Here is a 19,935-nt window from a genome sequence, read left to right as displayed (position 1 = left end):
ATTAATCTTTGAACATATTTTCATGCCTAACAGTCGCAATATTGCTGAGGTTTAATACGTTTTTGATAAGGAAATTCATTTTGGAAAGCAAAAGCAACCGACTTCCGCACAGTTGCCTGCAAAAAACTGCGTAAATTAATGTGTTTTGCTGTGTTTCTACTCGTTTCGCCTCAGGGCAATGGCACACTTCAAATGAATAAAAATATATGTAGATATGTACATAAATGTAAATATGTATAATTAAATGGTTCCTATGTATGTTGACTTTCTGTTCCAATTGAAATTTCAATTGTGTATGTAACATTTTAAAGAGTTTTGTGTTATTTACCTGAACAACTTACACGAAAATTTAGAGTCAAAAGCAAGGATCTTTGTGTTCAACTATTTTAACGAAAAGGCAAAAGTTTCTTTGCCATTAACTTTTTTAACTACTTTTTTCTCAGTATAAGTATTTTTATGATAATTTTTTTCATGTTTAATTTAGTGACTTCAGAAAAAAAGTTCATACAGAGTTTATGATTTTAGTACGTGCCACTCAAGCATTTAAATGTATGCAGTGTGTTGTGATCATATTTATCTTATATATAAAAAAGGAAAAATGGTATCTCGTCTTAAACAAAAATACGTTTTTGGAACCTATTTACGAATGAATATGTCTTATCAGTAATCAGTGAGATCAGAAATGATTTCTATATGGTTTTTTCTGTAACGAGAAGTGTATGGATGACGTGTTGAATATTCTATCAACCTAAAGATAGTTCCTTTTATAATCACCGTTACATATTTCGTTGGAAAGCTATATGGCGTAAACTTCCTCAACTGTTGGTTTGTCAATCAAGTTTGTACAAAAACAAAGAGACAGAGACAAAGAGACAGCGATAAAGAGCAATAAACAAAGAGACAGGAGCAAAGAGACAGAGATAAAGAGACAGAGGCGTAGAGACAGTGGCAAAGAAACAAAGAGACGATGAGATAGAGATAAAGGTAAAAAAACAAAGAGACAGAAGCAAAGGGACAGTGACAAAGAGACAGAGGCATAGAGACAGGGGCAAACAGACAAAGAGATAGAAACAAAGAGTCAGAGACAAAAGCAAAGAGACAGAAAAAAAAGAGATGGTGATAAAGAAGCAGAGACGAAGAGACAGCGACAAAGAAAGAAAGATCAGAATCTTGCTCATAGTTAGATATTTACTTTGGGAAATTTACTTTATAAAAAAATATATATAGTCATGATGCCATATATAATGAATATTATCTAACAATATGGCTCTTCGACATCTCTGCCTAGGTGTCTGAGGCCCGTATTTCTTATAACAAAAATTAAAAATGTTTGACAACAATAGGAGCTTTTTTGTTTTATAAGCGCAACTCATTTAAATAATATCAGTCAAATCGGAGATATTGAAGTAAGTTTTTTTCAAAATCCGTCTAGTTGGGAAAAGAAAGACTCATATCCGGTATATTACAACCTCATTCTTCCTCAGATACGAAGAAGCATTTATTCATTTTATTGACACACCAATATGTACCATATGCTTTTTAAGGAGTTTAGATGATGATAAATCGTTGATGATAAAGGTTTGTGGTGTAGTGAGGAAAATATTAATGCATTTATTTTTATTTGATAACTGCCAAATTTGAAGGACAATTTTGAATATTAACGAGATGAGGCGTACTCGTGTTAATCGCGGATGTGGATATAATCTTCCATATGTCCACGACTGATTCGTAAGTATTTTGACAAGCTTTACATTTTTCATCAAATCAAGTTAAAATAAGTGCAACATTTTCTATACTGTTAGTTACTTTTTATTGAGTATGAGCTTTTTATACAAGATTGTAATATAAGATACAAATGTTACAAAGAAGGAGAACTCTATTGGGAAAGGCTATCAGGACTATCACAATCTAAAAAGCTTTTAAGTTGTAAACTTTTAAGCGTTTACAACCTATAACGCGTAAAAGATTGCATAGCACAATCAAAAAATAACCTACGAATTATTGCGGGATTATGGACCGGTGAATACAGATTGAATAACACCTATCCAAGTTAGGGATTCAAGACTAGGAAAGAAAGGCTCTATACTGTCTTTCATTAAAGAAATCGGACTTGGAGAAATACTTTAATCAGACTAAGGGGCACAATAGATCTTTTTGGAAGCAGTGCATTATCCCTTCTTTTCAATAATAATATAAATGTTAAGTCTAAGTTAAATAAATTGAGTATACAGCCCATAATGTTTGCTTGTAAAATACACTATACATATATATTATATGTTATAAATAAGGATATATCCTATTTTTACAAACTAAAAATTGAAATTTTTAAGTTATAATATAAACACAAAATTTAACATTTCAATATAATTTAGTTATATTAAATACTTAAATTTAATAAATCTTTATAAAGAAATTTTCTAATAAATATTAAGGTTTTAGACAAACAGTCTGCAATTTCAATATTTTAATTAAATTAATTTTTCCGAAATTGATTTTCCATAAGGATATTTCCAGTACATTATAAGTCAATTTATTTTTATTTATTTATCGAGTGCTTGAAGCGCGACTTAATAAGATCCTGCCATCGCAATATTTAATTTTCGTGACATTTTAATAAGAATATCGTCTACATCAATGCCACCTGTTCGGGGCTGCAATTCGGCATAATTCTTATGAAAGCACAAAAATACCTCAAAAGCCTTCGAAATAAGTACAACAGAATTCCTTAACCAAGGATGCCTTGACGCAATTTCGGAATTTGCAAATTTAACTAAAAATAGAAGCAATTTCAGTCTCAGAAGCAAAGCAAAGCAGCTTACGAAGAATTTAAGGCTTTAAAATTTTAACAGATTTTGTAATTTTAGGAAATTTTAAGGGTACATTGTTATGAAATATGAGTACATAAAGAAACCTTTTCACACACATAAATGCTTAAAAATTATTTGGAACTTTACTTTATTATTGAAAGTCCACAGAAGCCAAATTGTATCAAAAATCAATTCTTTTAATTTATCTAAAATGGCCTCTATTCACTGAAAGAGAGTACAGTACGTAAATACACTTTAATGAATCAATAGGCAATTCATTCATCAATTTGTGCTTAAAAGCATTTTTATTGCCAAAATTAGTAAAACAAGAGAATTGATTAATAACAATTTTTCTGTAGCAGTTGAACCGAAACATCAAAACTCAAATAAAATATAAAGAAAAATTCCAACAAATTTATATTTTCATCTGCTTCTGCTTCTATTTCTGCATGTGTGCGTGTAAAGTATCTGTGTGAGCAGTTTGAGGTTGAGAAACAAAACACATTCATAAAAATTATGAGTATTTTTCTGTTGCTTCTGTTGTTTGTTATATGTTTTATTTGATGTATGTAAGTATATGCATATGTATGTATTAACTACCTACATATAGTAAGTGCGTGGCTTGGTATTTATGGTATGCTAATATAAAAAGTTGTAAACATTAAATAAATATAAACATAAGAACACAAATAATGATATAGTGTATCCTGTGGGGAATGATTTACAAGTGAGTTGTGCTGTACTTTAGGTCAAGGAGACTCGGCTGTCATTACCAGAAAGGACTATATTCAATGAATTTTTAAACGAAAAAGAGATTAATAAATCTTGTATAGAATGTGAATAATCGATTTATTTTATATAAATATAAACTGTATATGTAAATGCAATTTAGTTTTCGAAAAGTTAGGCTTTGAGAAACGATTTAAAGGTAATAAGTATTTTGTAGCTCTTTATGTGAAAAACTATGTATTTGTAAATGGAAGCAAGCATTGTCATGTACCATAGAGACATTATTGAAAATTTGGGAAGATACACATTTTGGTGAGGTTTAATTGAGTTTGAAATATAAATTATATGTAAACTGCTTCTATATTTTTTTATTGACATATTCCTATTGGTTGACATATAGGATGCTTTTTAGAGACTAGACATTTTACTGAAAGGAAGTTTTTGCAATTGGTTGACATATAGACTGCTAATGGCAAACTATCGGATTATTGGACTCCAATTGAGGTTCAAATATAGGAGTCTAATATCAGGCTCTAAAAACAGGTTCTAATATCAGGTTCTAATATCAGGTTCTAATATCAGGCATCATAAAGGCTAAGTTAGCCGGTACGTATGATAAGAACTTAAGCCAACTTAAGCCATTTGATTATAACGAAATAAGCAAAGTCTTCCGCTATTGTTTATTTCGTTCCTATCAAATACACAGTTGTGGTTGGTTGTGTATTTCACTTTGATTGAAGTCGTTATGGTACTTATCGATTAACAGAGCCTTAACGTTATAGATAGTCGACAAAATCAGAAACAACGACTTTGAGAAACGGCACAAGAACACTATTACCGGATTCTTGGAGAGAAGTTCAAAACAGAAACTGCTGCTAAAAAGATTTGTTAAATGAAATAGTTTGGCAGAACCGGTGCACACACCACTGAATGTGCCTAAAAGAACACTGAACACTAAGTATTTTTAAAGGTGGTTTGTGCTGCGGTATGTAAGACAAAGATGAAATTATGACTAACAAACAACTTATTTCCTGCTGATAGCTAGAAATATTGACTGATTGCAGTTATTACTGGCTTTTTTCCCATCAAACTCACACATAAGTTGCTTTTTCTAAATGTCTCAGATTTTAGCATTGTAGAATATTCTTTCGAAAAGAAAATTTATATCAATAATTCCTTCAAAATAAATATTAGTACTAGGCTTTGGAGAGTTGGCTGCTTAAATGTGAATAACTCATAAAATAATCTGGAACATTTGTTAATAATATAGACCGACTATCCTAATATGACTTAGTTGTTGTATCGGGTATTCATTTTTAATAGTAAATCAAAAGGAACTCGTTTTATTAAGAGCTTAAAGTTATACATGGAAAAAAATCGCATTATATAAATTGAGTGACTTCAGGTGAATTGTGATTAAATGGAATTGATCACAGTTAGCATCTTAACTTCTTTCTCAGGATATGCCTCATTTTTGTGACTTTGGGAAAACCTGGTAATTCACATTTTAATGTACAACGCCTGTTTTTTATATAGAGTATGGCAGAATGGATATCGGCAAATCCTCCCTGTGTTACGTGAATTTTTCTAAGCAGAGCAGAAGATAATTGTTTTAATAGGTTAGGATAATAATTGCCTTTGATAATGGGAAGATATTCGAAGACTATGCCAAAAAGTGCGAGTCATTTGCTAATCCAAATTGAATACAAATGAGAAGTCTCAAAGATAAGTATTTGGATTAGAAGGAAGAACAAAATAAATATGTAGAGTATGTGTTACTAGTGTTGTAAAGAAAGTTCGCATGAAGAGTTGATAGATCCAAACTAAGTTCAAATATTATATATCCCGTGTCACATTCTCATATTTTCTGAGAAAAGCAATTGAATAATTAAGGTAGAAAAAATCAAAAAAACATTTTGATATTTCTTCAAGAGTGTGTACCGAATTAATTTTTTTTGATGAAGTTTTCCACAAAAAGAACCAAAATATAGAAAAGAAAAGATACTAAGATTTGTGTTATATCTGCAAGTAAATTTGTCGCCCAATGTTACTTATGTTTTGTTTTCAAATAACGTTACGAGGTGTTGAAACACTAATTGAATAAATTTTGCTATAGAATCTCTATTTCCATTGAATTCTCTTTATCAAATTATATAAAAATAAAACTTTATGTACCTCTTTCAATTCAATATATATAAAATCGTCAATATATCAATACCAGTTACTAATGATATTGAGCAATTGAATTCTAATAGATGTTGCGTAGGGCACTTAATGCATACACGCATATACTACAAAACGCACATATTATTGATGTACATATGTAGCATGTATGTGCTACATAAATGTACTTTCAAGAAAATCCACGTTAAGAAAAGAAATTTATTTTAGCCTTTAGTTTAGTGTGGTTATTCTTTCATTGCTGTTTTTGCTATTTTCCAACGAAATTGATGAAAAATGTTATTAACGCTTCAGTGAATAACTCAGTCACTGGATTAGAAATGGGATGTGTGGGTGAAAACACGTATGAATACTAGCTAGACAGGGCGAAACGCAGGAGTAGCTTGGCTGGTTTTAGAAAGATATAAAAATTTCAAGAAGAAAAATCTGTACGTGTGAACGATTGTGCTCGTCTATGCTGACTTGTGTGTATTAGCAGCATCTGATTGCGCAGATTTAGTTAAACTTGCGTTGATTTGAAAATGTGTTGAAGCATAGAATGAACCTTGTAATTCCTTTAAATAATTTATTTAGTTTATTTTCTGGTAAAAATAAGTATATAGTTGTGCATAAAAATAGATAAAGGCATTGAGAAATAATTTTAAAGTTTCTATGTGGTTAGGAATATTTAGAAGTTAGATTGAACGAAGTAGTGAATGGATAATCATAAAATCGAAATACCAGAGGTTTAAGTATTATAAAATTTAATGAATAAAAACACTTCAGAAATTAAAAAACAAATTAGAAAAAACTATCCTTTAAATTAGTTATATACCTACAGAATTCGTAACGGATTACTGTGTTATAATGCCGATACTTTAACGGTGTGGTATTCCATTAATCATTTTCTATATTTTTATTCGGGATTACGTGTTTACTATAGTGCAACCAGGACGCTGCAATATTGCAATGATTTCATAAAAATACTATATTCCGACGAGAAGCGGAAGTCCACTTTATTAATCACTAAAGTATTTCGTCCATTACTTTTTCTATTTTTGTTTAGGAATAGATATAGAGTGACTTCTGCATTTTAGCGATTGTTTCTTAGCAGATAGCACATAGGCTTAATATTAAGCCATGGTATAGTAAGGTCAGCATATAGAGTAATATCAGAAGTAGTGGTTACTATATTTTGCCTCCTTGTTACTTGAGTATGGCAATGAGAAGAGGAGGTCTCAGTTTGGAACTGTCAAACTTTTCACGATTATTTCATTATTTCACGACTTTCTTAGAGAACTCACAAATGAAAATACTGCTAAACTAGATAAATATAAGTAGTCACACATTATAGTAGCGAGCAGTCAAAGTACAAACTTATAAGACTTGATACAATGAGTGAATAGAAAACAGCCAAAGTGTCAGTTAGTAGCATTATAAAAAAAGGCACAAATAGAAAATATAAATAGGTCAAAGTGTGAGCTAGCAGCATTCAAAAATAAAGCTGAAGAAGAAGAAGTTGGAAGAAAAAAATAAAATATAACCAAAGCATCAGCTGGTGGTACTCAACTCAAAAAAAATTAAAATTTTATATCAAAAAAGTGCCAGCTAATAGCACCGAAAACGATGCTACACAAAAACGCTTCTACAGAAAACTTTTGTATAAAACTTTTAAATATTTATTTAAAATAAATCATTTGTAAAACTGTTTTAAAAAACTTGACTGATAATATTATAAGGTTAATCACCAAAGAATAGTATACACATATGTTTGTCCTTCTCTTATTATAATCAATAAGTTGACTTTAATATACTGGATAGTGATTTGCTTTACAGAAATGCTTGAAAATAGTTTCATTATAAAGAGTATAGTTAAAATTAAACTTTTATTGCTTTTATATATAACTTATAAATACTGTTAGTAAAACTACATTTTCTTTAATATTCTAATATGATATTAATTCACTGCACAAATTGCATACAATTAAGTTTGTCCATCATGTGCCAGTTTTGCTATTGTATCCTTAAAGCAATTTTAGTAACTTTTCTGACTTACCGTACGGACCCAATTGTGCGGCTACACGTACACGTTCTATAACCACAGGCGGATCACTGCGTCCTTTTGCATTGACAGCATAAACTAAAAATTGATACTCTCGTCCCGGTTCAAGATTATTTAAACGAAATTGCGGATTTGGTTCTTGCATGCGAAATATTGGTGCTGAGGTTGCCTAAAAATATGCAAGAGGAAAAAATGTAATTTTAAATAAGCAATTTGAAGAAGGCAAATGCTAGGTATGAATCTAGAACTTTATTAGCCGAGAAAGTGCATTCAAGCATTTAAAGATGACAAAAGAAAATCTATTAAATTATAGGTATTCGTTTTTCTTATTTCGTTTTTCTTTATTTTTGCTATTATAAATTCTATTAAAAATGAAATCATCTATTATGACTTCTTCACATTTTCTATAAGTGGATGTGTGGACTGTCTGTCTCTGTACGTATGCTGTACCGAATTCAATTCGAGTAAGTTATGCTAATAATTATTCATGCCTGAAAATTCTATTAAAAACTTTGCTTCATGCTGCTACCAATTATTGTCTTCCTTTTGCCATTTTCATATTTTTTGTTGGTGCTTCTTGTTTATTATTGTTTCGAGAGATTTTGTATAAATGGTCATATAATCAAAAGACAACAAACTTTAAGCATACATATTACTTTTAAGCCTTGCATATCCTTATAGTTCAACATGCAACGGAGCACACAAGCATACTTTGAAAGATATTTTATTTGCTACGCACAAATTCCTACTCAAGTAAGCAGAAATAATTTATATCCTTTCGGCGATTTATGTTATTGTCCTTTTTTTAGGATATTCGTGTGTGTTTACTTGTGTTGTTCTGTTGTTTAGCATTGTTCAGTGTTCAGTGTTCATTGTCCATTCTGCACTCGGACAGGATTGCCGATGAGTGCGTTGTGTCAGCTCATGCGAAAGTTAAACTATGAAACTAATACACTGTGAAAAATATTTTAAAATTATTTTGAAAATTTTATATGACATTTTGTTAAATTGTTGGCTAACAAAAATATTTTATTTATTAAGTGAACTTGTTATGCTGAAAAGCGATTTCAACTCAGAAGCGTACGTAACTCGGAATGGAAGTTGGCAATAAAAAGGGTTAAAATATATGTTCTGTGTCGACAACATATGTCGAAACTTATAACAGCAATTAAGTTGCTCTTTTTATGACCTAAAAGCAATTTACTTCAAAGTTCCCACTACTGTCATTTGTAGATATCGAGCATATCAATAATTGAGGCAGAAAAGTCAAATGACTGAGCAAACAATAATTGACTAGTTCAGTTACAAAATCGTATACAATTCATATGTGTACGGGCCTGGAAATGCTCTCAAGTGTGGCAAATTTTAAAATAAGCTTAAAAGCATAAAACTTATGCCGAAAACACTTTGAAATATTTATGAGCTTCTAGGAAGGACATTATGAAGAAGCGAATAAGAAGCAACAAACTTTGTGTACATTATGTGTCAAAAAAATATTCAAATCGTTTTGATTTGGGTTATTTTATTATTTTTTTTCTTACTTTTTTGTAATCAATAAGTTTATCTTACTTACCTGATCATTCAAAGTAGAAATTTCGTTATCGCCAAGCACATTGTCGGCAAAGTTACGCGTTGAGTCGCTGCTATACAATGGATCTCCGCCAATAACTTCGAGTAGAAAATATTGTGATAGTCCACCATCGCTGCCTGCTATGCACACTACTTCTAGAACTGTGTCGTTACGTATTTCACAGGCCTTGGGTGCCTCGGGTGGATCTATAAATTATAGAAATGAAATGTTTAGTTGATCTATTGTAAAAGGTTGTTTATAATGATTTATAGAAAGTTCTATATTTCTATATTTAATTTAATTGTATTTTCGATATATAACCAGTATCAGAGTAACCTATTACTGTACAAGAAACTAGAGACATTGCTGCTACAAATTGTGGAAAAGTTTCTGGTTTTGAACTCAGTCCAAGCATTATGAAGAGCAAAACATCTACCTTGCATATCTGACGCGTCGATGTATTTATGCAATGTATGTATCAACGCTTTTACAGCAATTGTTTAAAACATAGAAGGACTAGTGGCAGAGGTGCTTGCGATATGTGAACAGTGATATGCTTATATAGATCGTTGCTTTTTATTAAGTACTTAAGCGTATTGTGTAAATCAAATATTATTTTCAATATTCAATCGTGTCATAATGAAACTCCGTCTATAAGAGAGAAGTATCCATGAATTCAAATATTTGAAGTATTTTTAATAGTCATCTCCGTCAACTGCATCCAAAAAAAAACACCAAATTCAATTGTGCGTTTAGAAAAAAGTATAGTTTAGTGGATAGTTCAAAAATAAGTTCAGCATTAAAACCGCAAATTCACGGAGATAATCAAGTTCTACTGTGTAAAATGTTAAATGGTTGACAATTGCTATCAAAATCTATGCACAAACGAGTCTGTGGTTGATTGAACTGGCAGTTGCATGCGAGTGTCTGGTTGCGTATTGGATGTGGTATTGCTACCACAAAAATCTGATTCAAACGCAATTCCAAGCGTGGAATGACAATTGGTAACGCCTCATATGGCCCAATCGGTGTTTGCGTGTGTGAATATACACCGGAGTCGCTATGAAACAATTCGAGTACTTTAAACTTCTACAAAATTCTATTGGCAAAGAGTAACTATAACAAACAACAGCAAAAAAATACTACAAAAATAAATTTTTCTGTAATACAGAGTAATATACTTTTTTTCCTAACTAAAAACTTATCAACTTGCCACAATTGCATTTCTGCAGCATAACTAAAAAAGCAATTTGGGTTGGTAATATCAATATATCCGCCAATAATAACAACGACGTCAACCATGGAGCTGTGCGATGTTAACAACTGAAATTGCAACAGTTACATTTGCAACAACAATTGTGGCAACAATTGCAGCTACGAGCAATGTCACTGTGCTCTGCACAGTGCGAGTAGATAAAATTGCAAAATTGCAATTGATACAAAATAAATACTTAAAAATTGCTGGCAAATAAAAAAGGAAAATAATTTCAAAAGTAACAGGAAAAGTAAAACTATCTATAATTTAGTTTTATATAACAACAACAACTATAACGACAACTATAGAAACAACAATAACAACGGTAACTAGACAATAACACATGCACTTATTGCTGAGTCGCATTTGCACTTGAATTGCTGAGATACTTTCACAAGAGATAGTTTCAAGAATGAATCCGCAGTCTGCAGATAGAATTTTCAGTTTATATTTTTACACGAAATTGAGTTTGCAAAATATTTTCTATTTCGATTGTAATTCTGAGATAAAATGACGATCTTCACGAATGCACAATATGCATATGTAAATATGTTTTGCTGTGTTTGAGATACTTCTGCTCGAAACGTGAGTTCGATTACTTTTGAATTGAATTTTTGGTATTTAATAGTTTGCAGTTATGCTTTAATATTTTTTTATAAGATTTATTTATTTACACACTGTATGATGGGGTGGTCCTTGTGGTAACATACTTTCCTTGTTAAGCGGCATTTAGATGCTAGTTTGTTATCATACACCCAAGTTAAAGATTCGAAGTTTTGAAACCACTTAAAGCAGAGATTATTTTAGGAAGATCTATACATGTCATACTTGCCAGATTCATTACTTTGTTGACTTCCATAATAGAATGTTCCAATCTAGTCTGCTTTAGTTATTTATAAAGTGTTCAATTATTTTTTTATTCCAACATTTATTTTATTTGGCACTACAGTCCAGTGTGAACCTTGGGCTTCCTCACGATCTACCTCCATATGTTCCGATCTTCTGCTACGCTCTTCCAGTTCAGTACTTCAATCCCTCTTGCATCACCATACACATTCTCATTTCGTCTTATTCTTGGCTTACTTCTGTGCCTGGTTGTCATCGGCTTTGCGTTGTATATGCTGCTCGGCTTTCACTCCGGTCCAATTATTATTACATGAGCAGCCCATTGTAACCTTTGCGACTTAATATATCTCACTATACCTATTCTCGTTTTTTAGTAGTTCTTCAATTTCATTATTTGTTCGTCTGATTAATTAGGATAATTAATTTTTCGTCATGTTGTCTGGCTAATGATCCATTAGCATATATTTTATCAATTTGATTCATACTCTGCATAATAGGAATTTAGTTATTGATAATAATAACTTGGCTATGTTTATATTTTTCATAGCCCAACGTTATTTTCTATTTGGTTATCTACTAAACACAGTCGAATCTTGCATTAAGCAGGTGGGATTACAATATACTAATTTTTAATTTTATTTTTAATATCAGGTGATAGTACAGATTTCTATTTAAAGAGACTGGACTAGTTCATAAAATGAATCGATATGTTCCTACTACACTTTACTTTTAGAAAATTCTTGTGCTCTCTCTACATTCTATGTTCCTGAAGATATATTGACCAGGCTAAGGCTTTTTTAATATTCTTGACATAATGCAAAGGTTCTGCGAAGGGATTTTTGAAGTTTAGCAAAAAACATTTCTCTTTTAATTGCAAATTCCAACAAACATCAGAACAAAGTTACACAACATTTTATTAAGCACCACATATCATCTGAAAATCCCTGGTTCCACTTATAAGACTAAGATACTGAGATAGTTAAAATATTCCCACTATATGGTAAGTCTTTTAAAAAAAATATTTTTCTAAGTGATATATAAATATAAGGAGGATAACACTTACTTGCTGGTAAAATATGTACTAGACAGGGTATGACTTGTCGTCCCACAGCATTGCTAGCCCAACATGCAAGTGTGATTAATTCCGAGTCTGTTTGTGGCAAGTACGTCATTGTGCTTACAAGTCCAATTGATTGTATTCTTGAGTTGAGAACCTAGAATGTATATATATTGTTAAATTCGAATTTATTTAAATTAGTTTAAATTACATGTAAATAACATTTTTTAAGAATCACAATTATAATAAAAAAATTCAGACAAAAGAACTAAATTAGAATTAATATATAAATTTATATAATGACTTAATGAAGAAATGTTGAATCTAACAATATCTAACAAACTTCATATATGTTTACTAGCATATGGTTTAACTTATCTAGATGTGGGGCCGCTGTAGCAGAACTCAAATCATTATTCTCTAAGAATTATAAATTATTGTGGCAGGTGGTCTGACTGGTACGGAAAAAATTTTGGTTCACATTTTTTATACTTTTCTCGTGTTTTATAAAATCAATATAAAATAATAATAAGCTAACAATAAGTACGACAGTGATAGACATCAACTAACATAGTAACAATATAACTAACAAATAATTTTAAATAAATGTAGTAGTATAAAACAGTATTAAAATTTATAATTAAAAATAAAAATATAATTAATTCTATTATTCTACAGCTAGTTTATGATTTCGTTCTTATATATATGCAGCAAGTGAGTTTGTTAAAAAAACTTTTACAGCGAATTAACAGAACTCCAGAAAAAATTACGAATATAAAAGTCAAATACGGCCCAGTTCACTAATGAACACTGACTCTGAGCTTTAAATTTGGCAAGGCACGAGTTCGATTCTGGGTACTTGCAGTCTCAAAAAATTATTTACAAATAATTAAATATAAGAATTATTTCCAAGACCACTGCTGTATATTTGGTAATACTCGAAACGGTTGTATGGTCAGCCAAAAATTCAATTAATTAAAATAATATAAAAAAAATTTTTTGTTATTGCAGTTCACTACTTTTCGAAAAAAACCTCTAAATGAAATATAAAAAAATAAACTATTGAAATAAAAAATCGGTGTTCATAAAAGAGTTATGTTGGCCTTTTTGCTATTAGTACCACTATGATATTTTGCTATAGATAAGAGATATATTTTAAGTTAGAATTTTTAATATAACAATTCAATAAAAAATTTAAAACAGCCCATCAAAATCTGTGCAAAATGTTTTATCTGAATAAATTTATTTTTATTTTTATTTTATCTTTGTTTAGATTTTGATTTTATGTGCTTTAGCACATAAAATCTAAATCCGTTTGCCTTGGCATAACAGAAATGGACTTTTAAATAATGCAATGAAAATTATAGCATTTTAGTCAAATTTTCTTTAAGTACACACAAAATGTGTTTTTCATTTATTCCGTAACACTTTTAAACTGTATACATAATAGATTTTCCATTTGGAACTTAAAATGTCAGTGCTTGTAGCAAGCAAACAACGAGGCAACCGTAGTGCTGCGATATAGCAACTTAGTGCTATATGTCTATCGCAATAACAGCAACAAAAATGTGTTTTTTTTGGTTGCGACAATGTACGAGTTCCCAGCAAACAACAGCAAACAAGGATACAAGGATACAAGGTACCGCACACTATATTGCAACAAATTTAACAATTGTATTTCAATTTTATCTATTTTTTTCAAATGTCGTTTGTGTTTTTTTGGATTTTTTCCTAATTTTACACAAAACAAGTAGCAACAAGCAACGAGATTGTCTCCATGCCACACACACGTGGGATTTTCAGTTTAACATCGAGCGTTTTCAATCGAAAATAAATAATTTATGCAATTCGATTAAAGTTTCATTTAGTCACGTACAGTTTGGCTGTATTGTAACAGTCTCCTGTGAGTTCCTCCTTTTATTGTCCTTTTTAATTTGATTCTTTTTCCTTTGCTCTATTAATATACCGTATAGTTATTTGTATTTTGCTTTACCGAATAAAAGCTTTTACTTAAATTATTGTTAAAAATGTCCTTGAGGATACGAAATTGTAGACAGAAAATTTCGAAATGAAATTAAAAGTACGTAGAGGAGAGAAGAATTGGAATCTCATTTTACTTTCATTTGTCATGCTGTACATTCACCAAGAGGAAACAGTGTATTAAATACGCTTTTAGTTAAAACGTAAGAAATGTAATAATTACGTCCTCGAGGAATTCATGTCCTTGTTTCTGTACTGCAAGGTTCTGGTTACTGTAATTACTTGCCATCCATAGAAAGTAAGTAAGTAAGTAAGTAAGTAAACTTTTAAGAATTATTATGACAATAAAGGAAAAGCCTTCCGATATTTTAACAAATCGATTGTGTGGATTTTAATGAAAATTGATAGATGCTATTGTGCGCTTGAAGGACTTGAAATGTTGAGGAAAGCACCGTTGTAAATTAATTTTAGAAGTAGCACAAGAAGCAAGACACTAAATTCAAAGTATTATTATGAATATTTACAAATCTCTATGGATAACATTTATATTTGCTATGATTACTAATGAGTTCTCATATAATAAATCCAATTTCAAATATTACATTATGGAAGAAAACTCCAAATAAATTGTGATGAATTCTAGATAATAGCACTTATGTGTAACATTTCTGCTCAACATGACATTTCACTAAATGTGATTATATTTTACTTACCGGTGATACATTTCTCGTGTTATTGTACGTCCAACTGAACTTAACTGAGTCTGGGGGATCGGCATCAACTTCACATTTTGCCTGTATTGAGTGCAAATTTAGTGCTCCAATTGAGGTTTGCTCAGTGCCAGGCTTGCAACGTGGCGAGTCTGCAAAAGTGAAAAGATAAATTTAAGTTTAAAATATGCAAAACTTTCACTGATAAACGCAGATATGCCATAAGAGCATATCTGTATCCTTTTTACTACGTTTTACTATGTTTAGAGCTTTAAATTTGTATTTAAATTTGATATGTGCATGTGTATGCGTGTGTTTGGACACTCCGGTCCATATACTCTCATAATACACATAGCCCTGAGCAAAGCAATTAACATGGTTCACTTTAGCATGAAATTTCTATGCTGATGCATGGTAAGCCGGGCAACATTTTTCATTTGCATAGCTGACAAAATGCAGCAGTTTGTCATCGGATGTCCTGCTTGTGGTATTCACAACAAATATGCGGAGTATTTTTTACTTTAATACACAAAAAAAAAACAAAATTGGTATTTGATATTAAAATATGCGGAAATTTAAGATATTCTCCAAAAAAAAATTTACAAATCTTCAATGAAGCCAAAACCTTTTTTTTTAACAGTTCATTGTAAATTCTTTAATTAAAATACTAAAAGTGGAACTCATATTTTTATATAAAGACAGCTTTAAAGTAATCGATGCACATCTTACTGAATTGCATTTATAAAAACACATATATTATACACCTCACAAATATATATAAGTAGTTTTTATATATAACCCAACTCACAGGGTAGGTAGATATTTAGCGAAATGGAAGCAAGATCAAACTCTTCTCAATCAGTTAAGAAAATCGGTTTCAGATATCTACCTCGTATTTATGCCTATAAGGTTGGTCATATTAGAACAGGATATATAAAGTATGACCTAACATATGTGGTAAATTCAAATATTGGGAATATCGCTGAGTCAATAAAAGTATGTAAAATCTTTTCAAATATATAAGTCGTTTTTAATACATTCCAACTCACCTATGTAAGTATAATACATTTAAGTTTATCAGAATGAAATACTATAAATATCACTGAGTAAGTTGAGAAATAGGAAACCAAAAGTTTAAACTTAGATCTCTATAAGCTTGTACACATGCACAACAGATGTTTTGGTGTCTCCTCCACGAGCCCTCGCAAATACGATTTATAGGAGTTTTAGCTGGTCAAGCCTAGTTTAGTTCATTGCCGTGCTATAATCTAGGGGAGTTGTGATGGTGAATTAAAGTATAAGCTTATCTATCTAATACCACATAACTGATAACCAGATAAGTTGATAGGATATTGAAGTGTTTTAGCGTCAAAGTGTTCTAGTGTAATAATTTGTACAGTCATTGAAATAATTTCAAGAAAATAGCTAATCTACATAGCCCTAATAATAGAATTAGTAAATTAGCATTAAAATGTAAATGATACACATGATGCATTAAAATAAGTAAACAAAGCTTAATAAGTTTCAATTGTTTCAAATTATAGCTCTGGATAGACTAAAGCTTTTTATGATATCCCCGTTTTTTTCCCGTTTCGTTCTTAAGCATCTTAAACTTCTACTATTCATTCACAAATTTCGAATATATAGCTCTCTAGTGCACTTTGAAACAAAATCAGTATAAATTTTCTGGAGTTTTTTCTTTGTTCTTATTTTGCTTTACAGTAATAATACTTTTTTTTATAAGCGCGGTAGTATATGTCTCAACCCAATTATATGCTGAACTTTTGTAAATCGGATCATCGAATCATTTTTTGTAAATCTTTTACAACGAAACTAACTAACTAACTTAATGTGTCTTACTTATTTAAAAACTAACACATATTTTATTATAATCACCTTATGTTCATATAATAACAATCGTTCGAAAAGGAGTTCCAAGTAACTGAAGGAACTTAGGAGTTTCGCAAAGATCTGCTAGCAAGGCACTATATATTTAAGTTCTCTATGTATGACTCCAAGACTGAAGAACGAATAAAAGCTGCAATGTACAGCAATTAAATAATGTATAGCAATGATAGCTCACTAAAGCTAAATGGTATATGGTCTACTATTCCCAAAACCACTGGTTTAGTGTTATTAATAAGGAGTAGAAAATTTGATATAATATAATTTGAGCGCAGTTTGCTATTGAACTATATCGATATTCAAAAACTATATTCAAAGAGTATGGGTGGTCTCTGATAATAAGACCAATATTTGCATTCGTTTAATGTTAAGTTTAAGCTACATGCTCTTCACCAACAAAGTGTAGGTTTTAGTTTCATTTAAAAACTTTGTACCTAATATTCAATATGTCAATTTAAAGATTTTTTCTTTCACTTTTTAGTAAATACCATATTTGCTTCCTCAGGTATATATGCTATAACCATCCGAAGGTGTGCAAAACTTATGGTAGATAATCTAAATGCGTGCAAACCAAACATCAATGGCTCATATTTATTTAAATTAATCCACCGAACTCCAACCAAAATCTCTCTGGGATTTGAGATTATATTTTGTAAACTTTTTAATAAATTTAAAGTACACGCTTTCACTTTTCATAGCAAAATGTTTTCATATTAAAAATAAAGCAAAAACCGTGATCCCGGAGTAAAAACGGCACCGTATAACGTATAACGTAAAATATTACACACGAGTGACTTTTGTGCTAAAACACGTCGCTCATAACAATAATTTCATTTCATCTAAATACACAAATATTTTTACTCTACATCCTTTGACCAAAGACGTACCGAAGGATTTTCACACATAGACTTTTAAGGGACAAAAAAACGGCAACGACACAATATTTTGAATACCACGAGGATATTTCACTGCGGATTCAAAGTGACTCTCTCATAAAAACGGCTTGTTTATTTGAATAGAGAATTCCTTGAAGGAAATCAGCATAAAAACTCATTCGTGCGGCTTTGGTGGCGCTTCCGCTTGATATCGTAAAAATTTCATGAATTATTAATGAAAATCCTGCCGTAACGACACAAATAAAAGTAAACAAACTAATATAAAACATATAAGACAACGATTGTAAAATAAAATAAAAAAAATGAATAATATGAAAATTATAAAAAAAAGGACAATTTTTGGCACAAACAGACAGGAGCGCCCAACGGAAACAGGATATCAAGGAAAAAACAATAAAACAAATACAAAGTGCAATAATTTTTGTTATTTGATATACGGAAATAATGTCCATACTATATCAGCACTACTCCAGTGTTTATATGTTATTAGTATGATGAGTTTATATATCTTTTTGAATATATGTGTGGGTAGTTCTTTGTCTTTCTTATAATTAGTCTTTATATATTTTTGAATATATGTGTGGGTAGTTCCTTTGTTTATATATGGTTTGCTTTTTTAATTATTCTCATATTCATTTAAGGAGTGTCATGACTTCTCATCATTTATATCAATTGACATAATGATAATTATATTAAAACAGTCTCTATATATCATATTAAATTATGGAATGTATGATAGTCTCACTATCACTCATTTAAGCAAACTATTAGTTTTAGGTACTTTTCATCCTTTCATTCTTTATCCCTTTATTCATTATTCATTCAAGAATCTTCAGCACAAAAGAGATCTTAAGGAAGCATCAACGCTCTTTGGAGACTGTCTACGTAGCACAACTTTAATAATTCATCACACCCATCACTTTTCGCATATCTATTATTTTCACTACATAAGTAATAGTTAGAATAGATAAATATATAAGCAATATCTTTGTGCTTTATTTAAACTACTTCTTCTTTATAAAGACTTAACTAAAGAAAGACAATAGTTCTGGCGAGGACTGTAAACTGTCGTCACTAAACAATAACTCATTCCTCCCTCACTTTATTTTCCTATTGGTGTTGCCAATAATTATCATTGCAGTTATCGCCGTTGGATTTATTGTTTCTTGTTTGTTTATCAGCGCTTTTTAGTCCTTCAATAATAGTATTATTCTTATTGAAGATATTTTTTTATTGCAATAGCTTTGTTTTTATATGAAAAGATATAATTTTCTATTATTTTTGTCGCCATAACAGAAAAGGAAAACTCAAACAAGCAAAAGAAAACGGAATTGACTTTTATTTTTGCTTCCTGTATGCTGTACCATTCTCTTCGATTTCCGATTTATCCTTTGCAAATTTCTTCAATTCCTTTATTTTGATTTCTTTCAGTGATTCGAAAATTAACAATCAATAAAAATTTTCTTTACAATTTGTAGTGCCTTCAGCAATTATTTCACTTCAACAAACAGCATCCCAACACAAAAGGAAAATTTTAGATATTAGACTAATAAAACAGAAAACGTCCTTTACGATGTGATTTCTTGTAACGAAGCCAAGGATAATTTCTTTCAAAATTAATAACAATCAAACTGTAACTTTAAAATTAGTAAATATTTTTAAGCAAACTTTTGTATGAAAGTGAAATCATTTCACTTTTCTATATCATAAAATTTGTAATTTGGCCAAATCAAATAAAATGCTTAGGAAAAGTTCCATGAGAAGTCCATGTAGAGGTGAGCTCCTACGATATCTTGTGCACTTGAATATAAAATTTGTTACTTAAATTTTTTATTTAAAAGTCTAAGAAAAAACTCTTTTACTTTTGATGGCACATTTCACCTCAAGGGTTCTAAAAATCCAAATACTTTCCCATGTAATTGTGCTAAGCACTGGCGCCATCCATCCACCCACTCATG

The 19,935-nt window shown here is 30.5% G+C and overlaps 1 protein-coding gene across 1 annotated transcript in view; it reads right to left on the bottom strand.

The window, feature by feature from the left end:
• Nucleotides 1–19,935, bottom strand: part of LOC119676742 (hemicentin-1) — a 437,106-nt gene that overhangs the window by 391,188 nt on the left and 25,983 nt on the right. Inside the window, exons 7-10 of the mRNA XM_038087998.1 lie at nucleotides 15,180–15,328; nucleotides 12,493–12,643; nucleotides 9,332–9,534; nucleotides 7,753–7,927 (exon numbers count right to left, since the gene is read on the bottom strand). Coding sequence (XP_037943926.1) covers nucleotides 7,753–7,927; nucleotides 9,332–9,534; nucleotides 12,493–12,643; nucleotides 15,180–15,328 — 678 coding nt within the window. The remainder of the gene's footprint in view (nucleotides 1–7,752; nucleotides 7,928–9,331; nucleotides 9,535–12,492; nucleotides 12,644–15,179; nucleotides 15,329–19,935) is intronic.

The sequence above is a fragment of the Teleopsis dalmanni genome, chromosome 2 (genome assembly GCF_002237135.1).
Source record: "Teleopsis dalmanni isolate 2A chromosome 2, ASM223713v2, whole genome shotgun sequence".
Lineage (NCBI taxonomy): Eukaryota > Metazoa > Arthropoda > Insecta > Diptera > Diopsidae > Teleopsis > Teleopsis dalmanni.
Note: the sequence above shows the minus strand (reverse complement) of the source record. Positions and strands in the feature narration are given on the sequence as shown.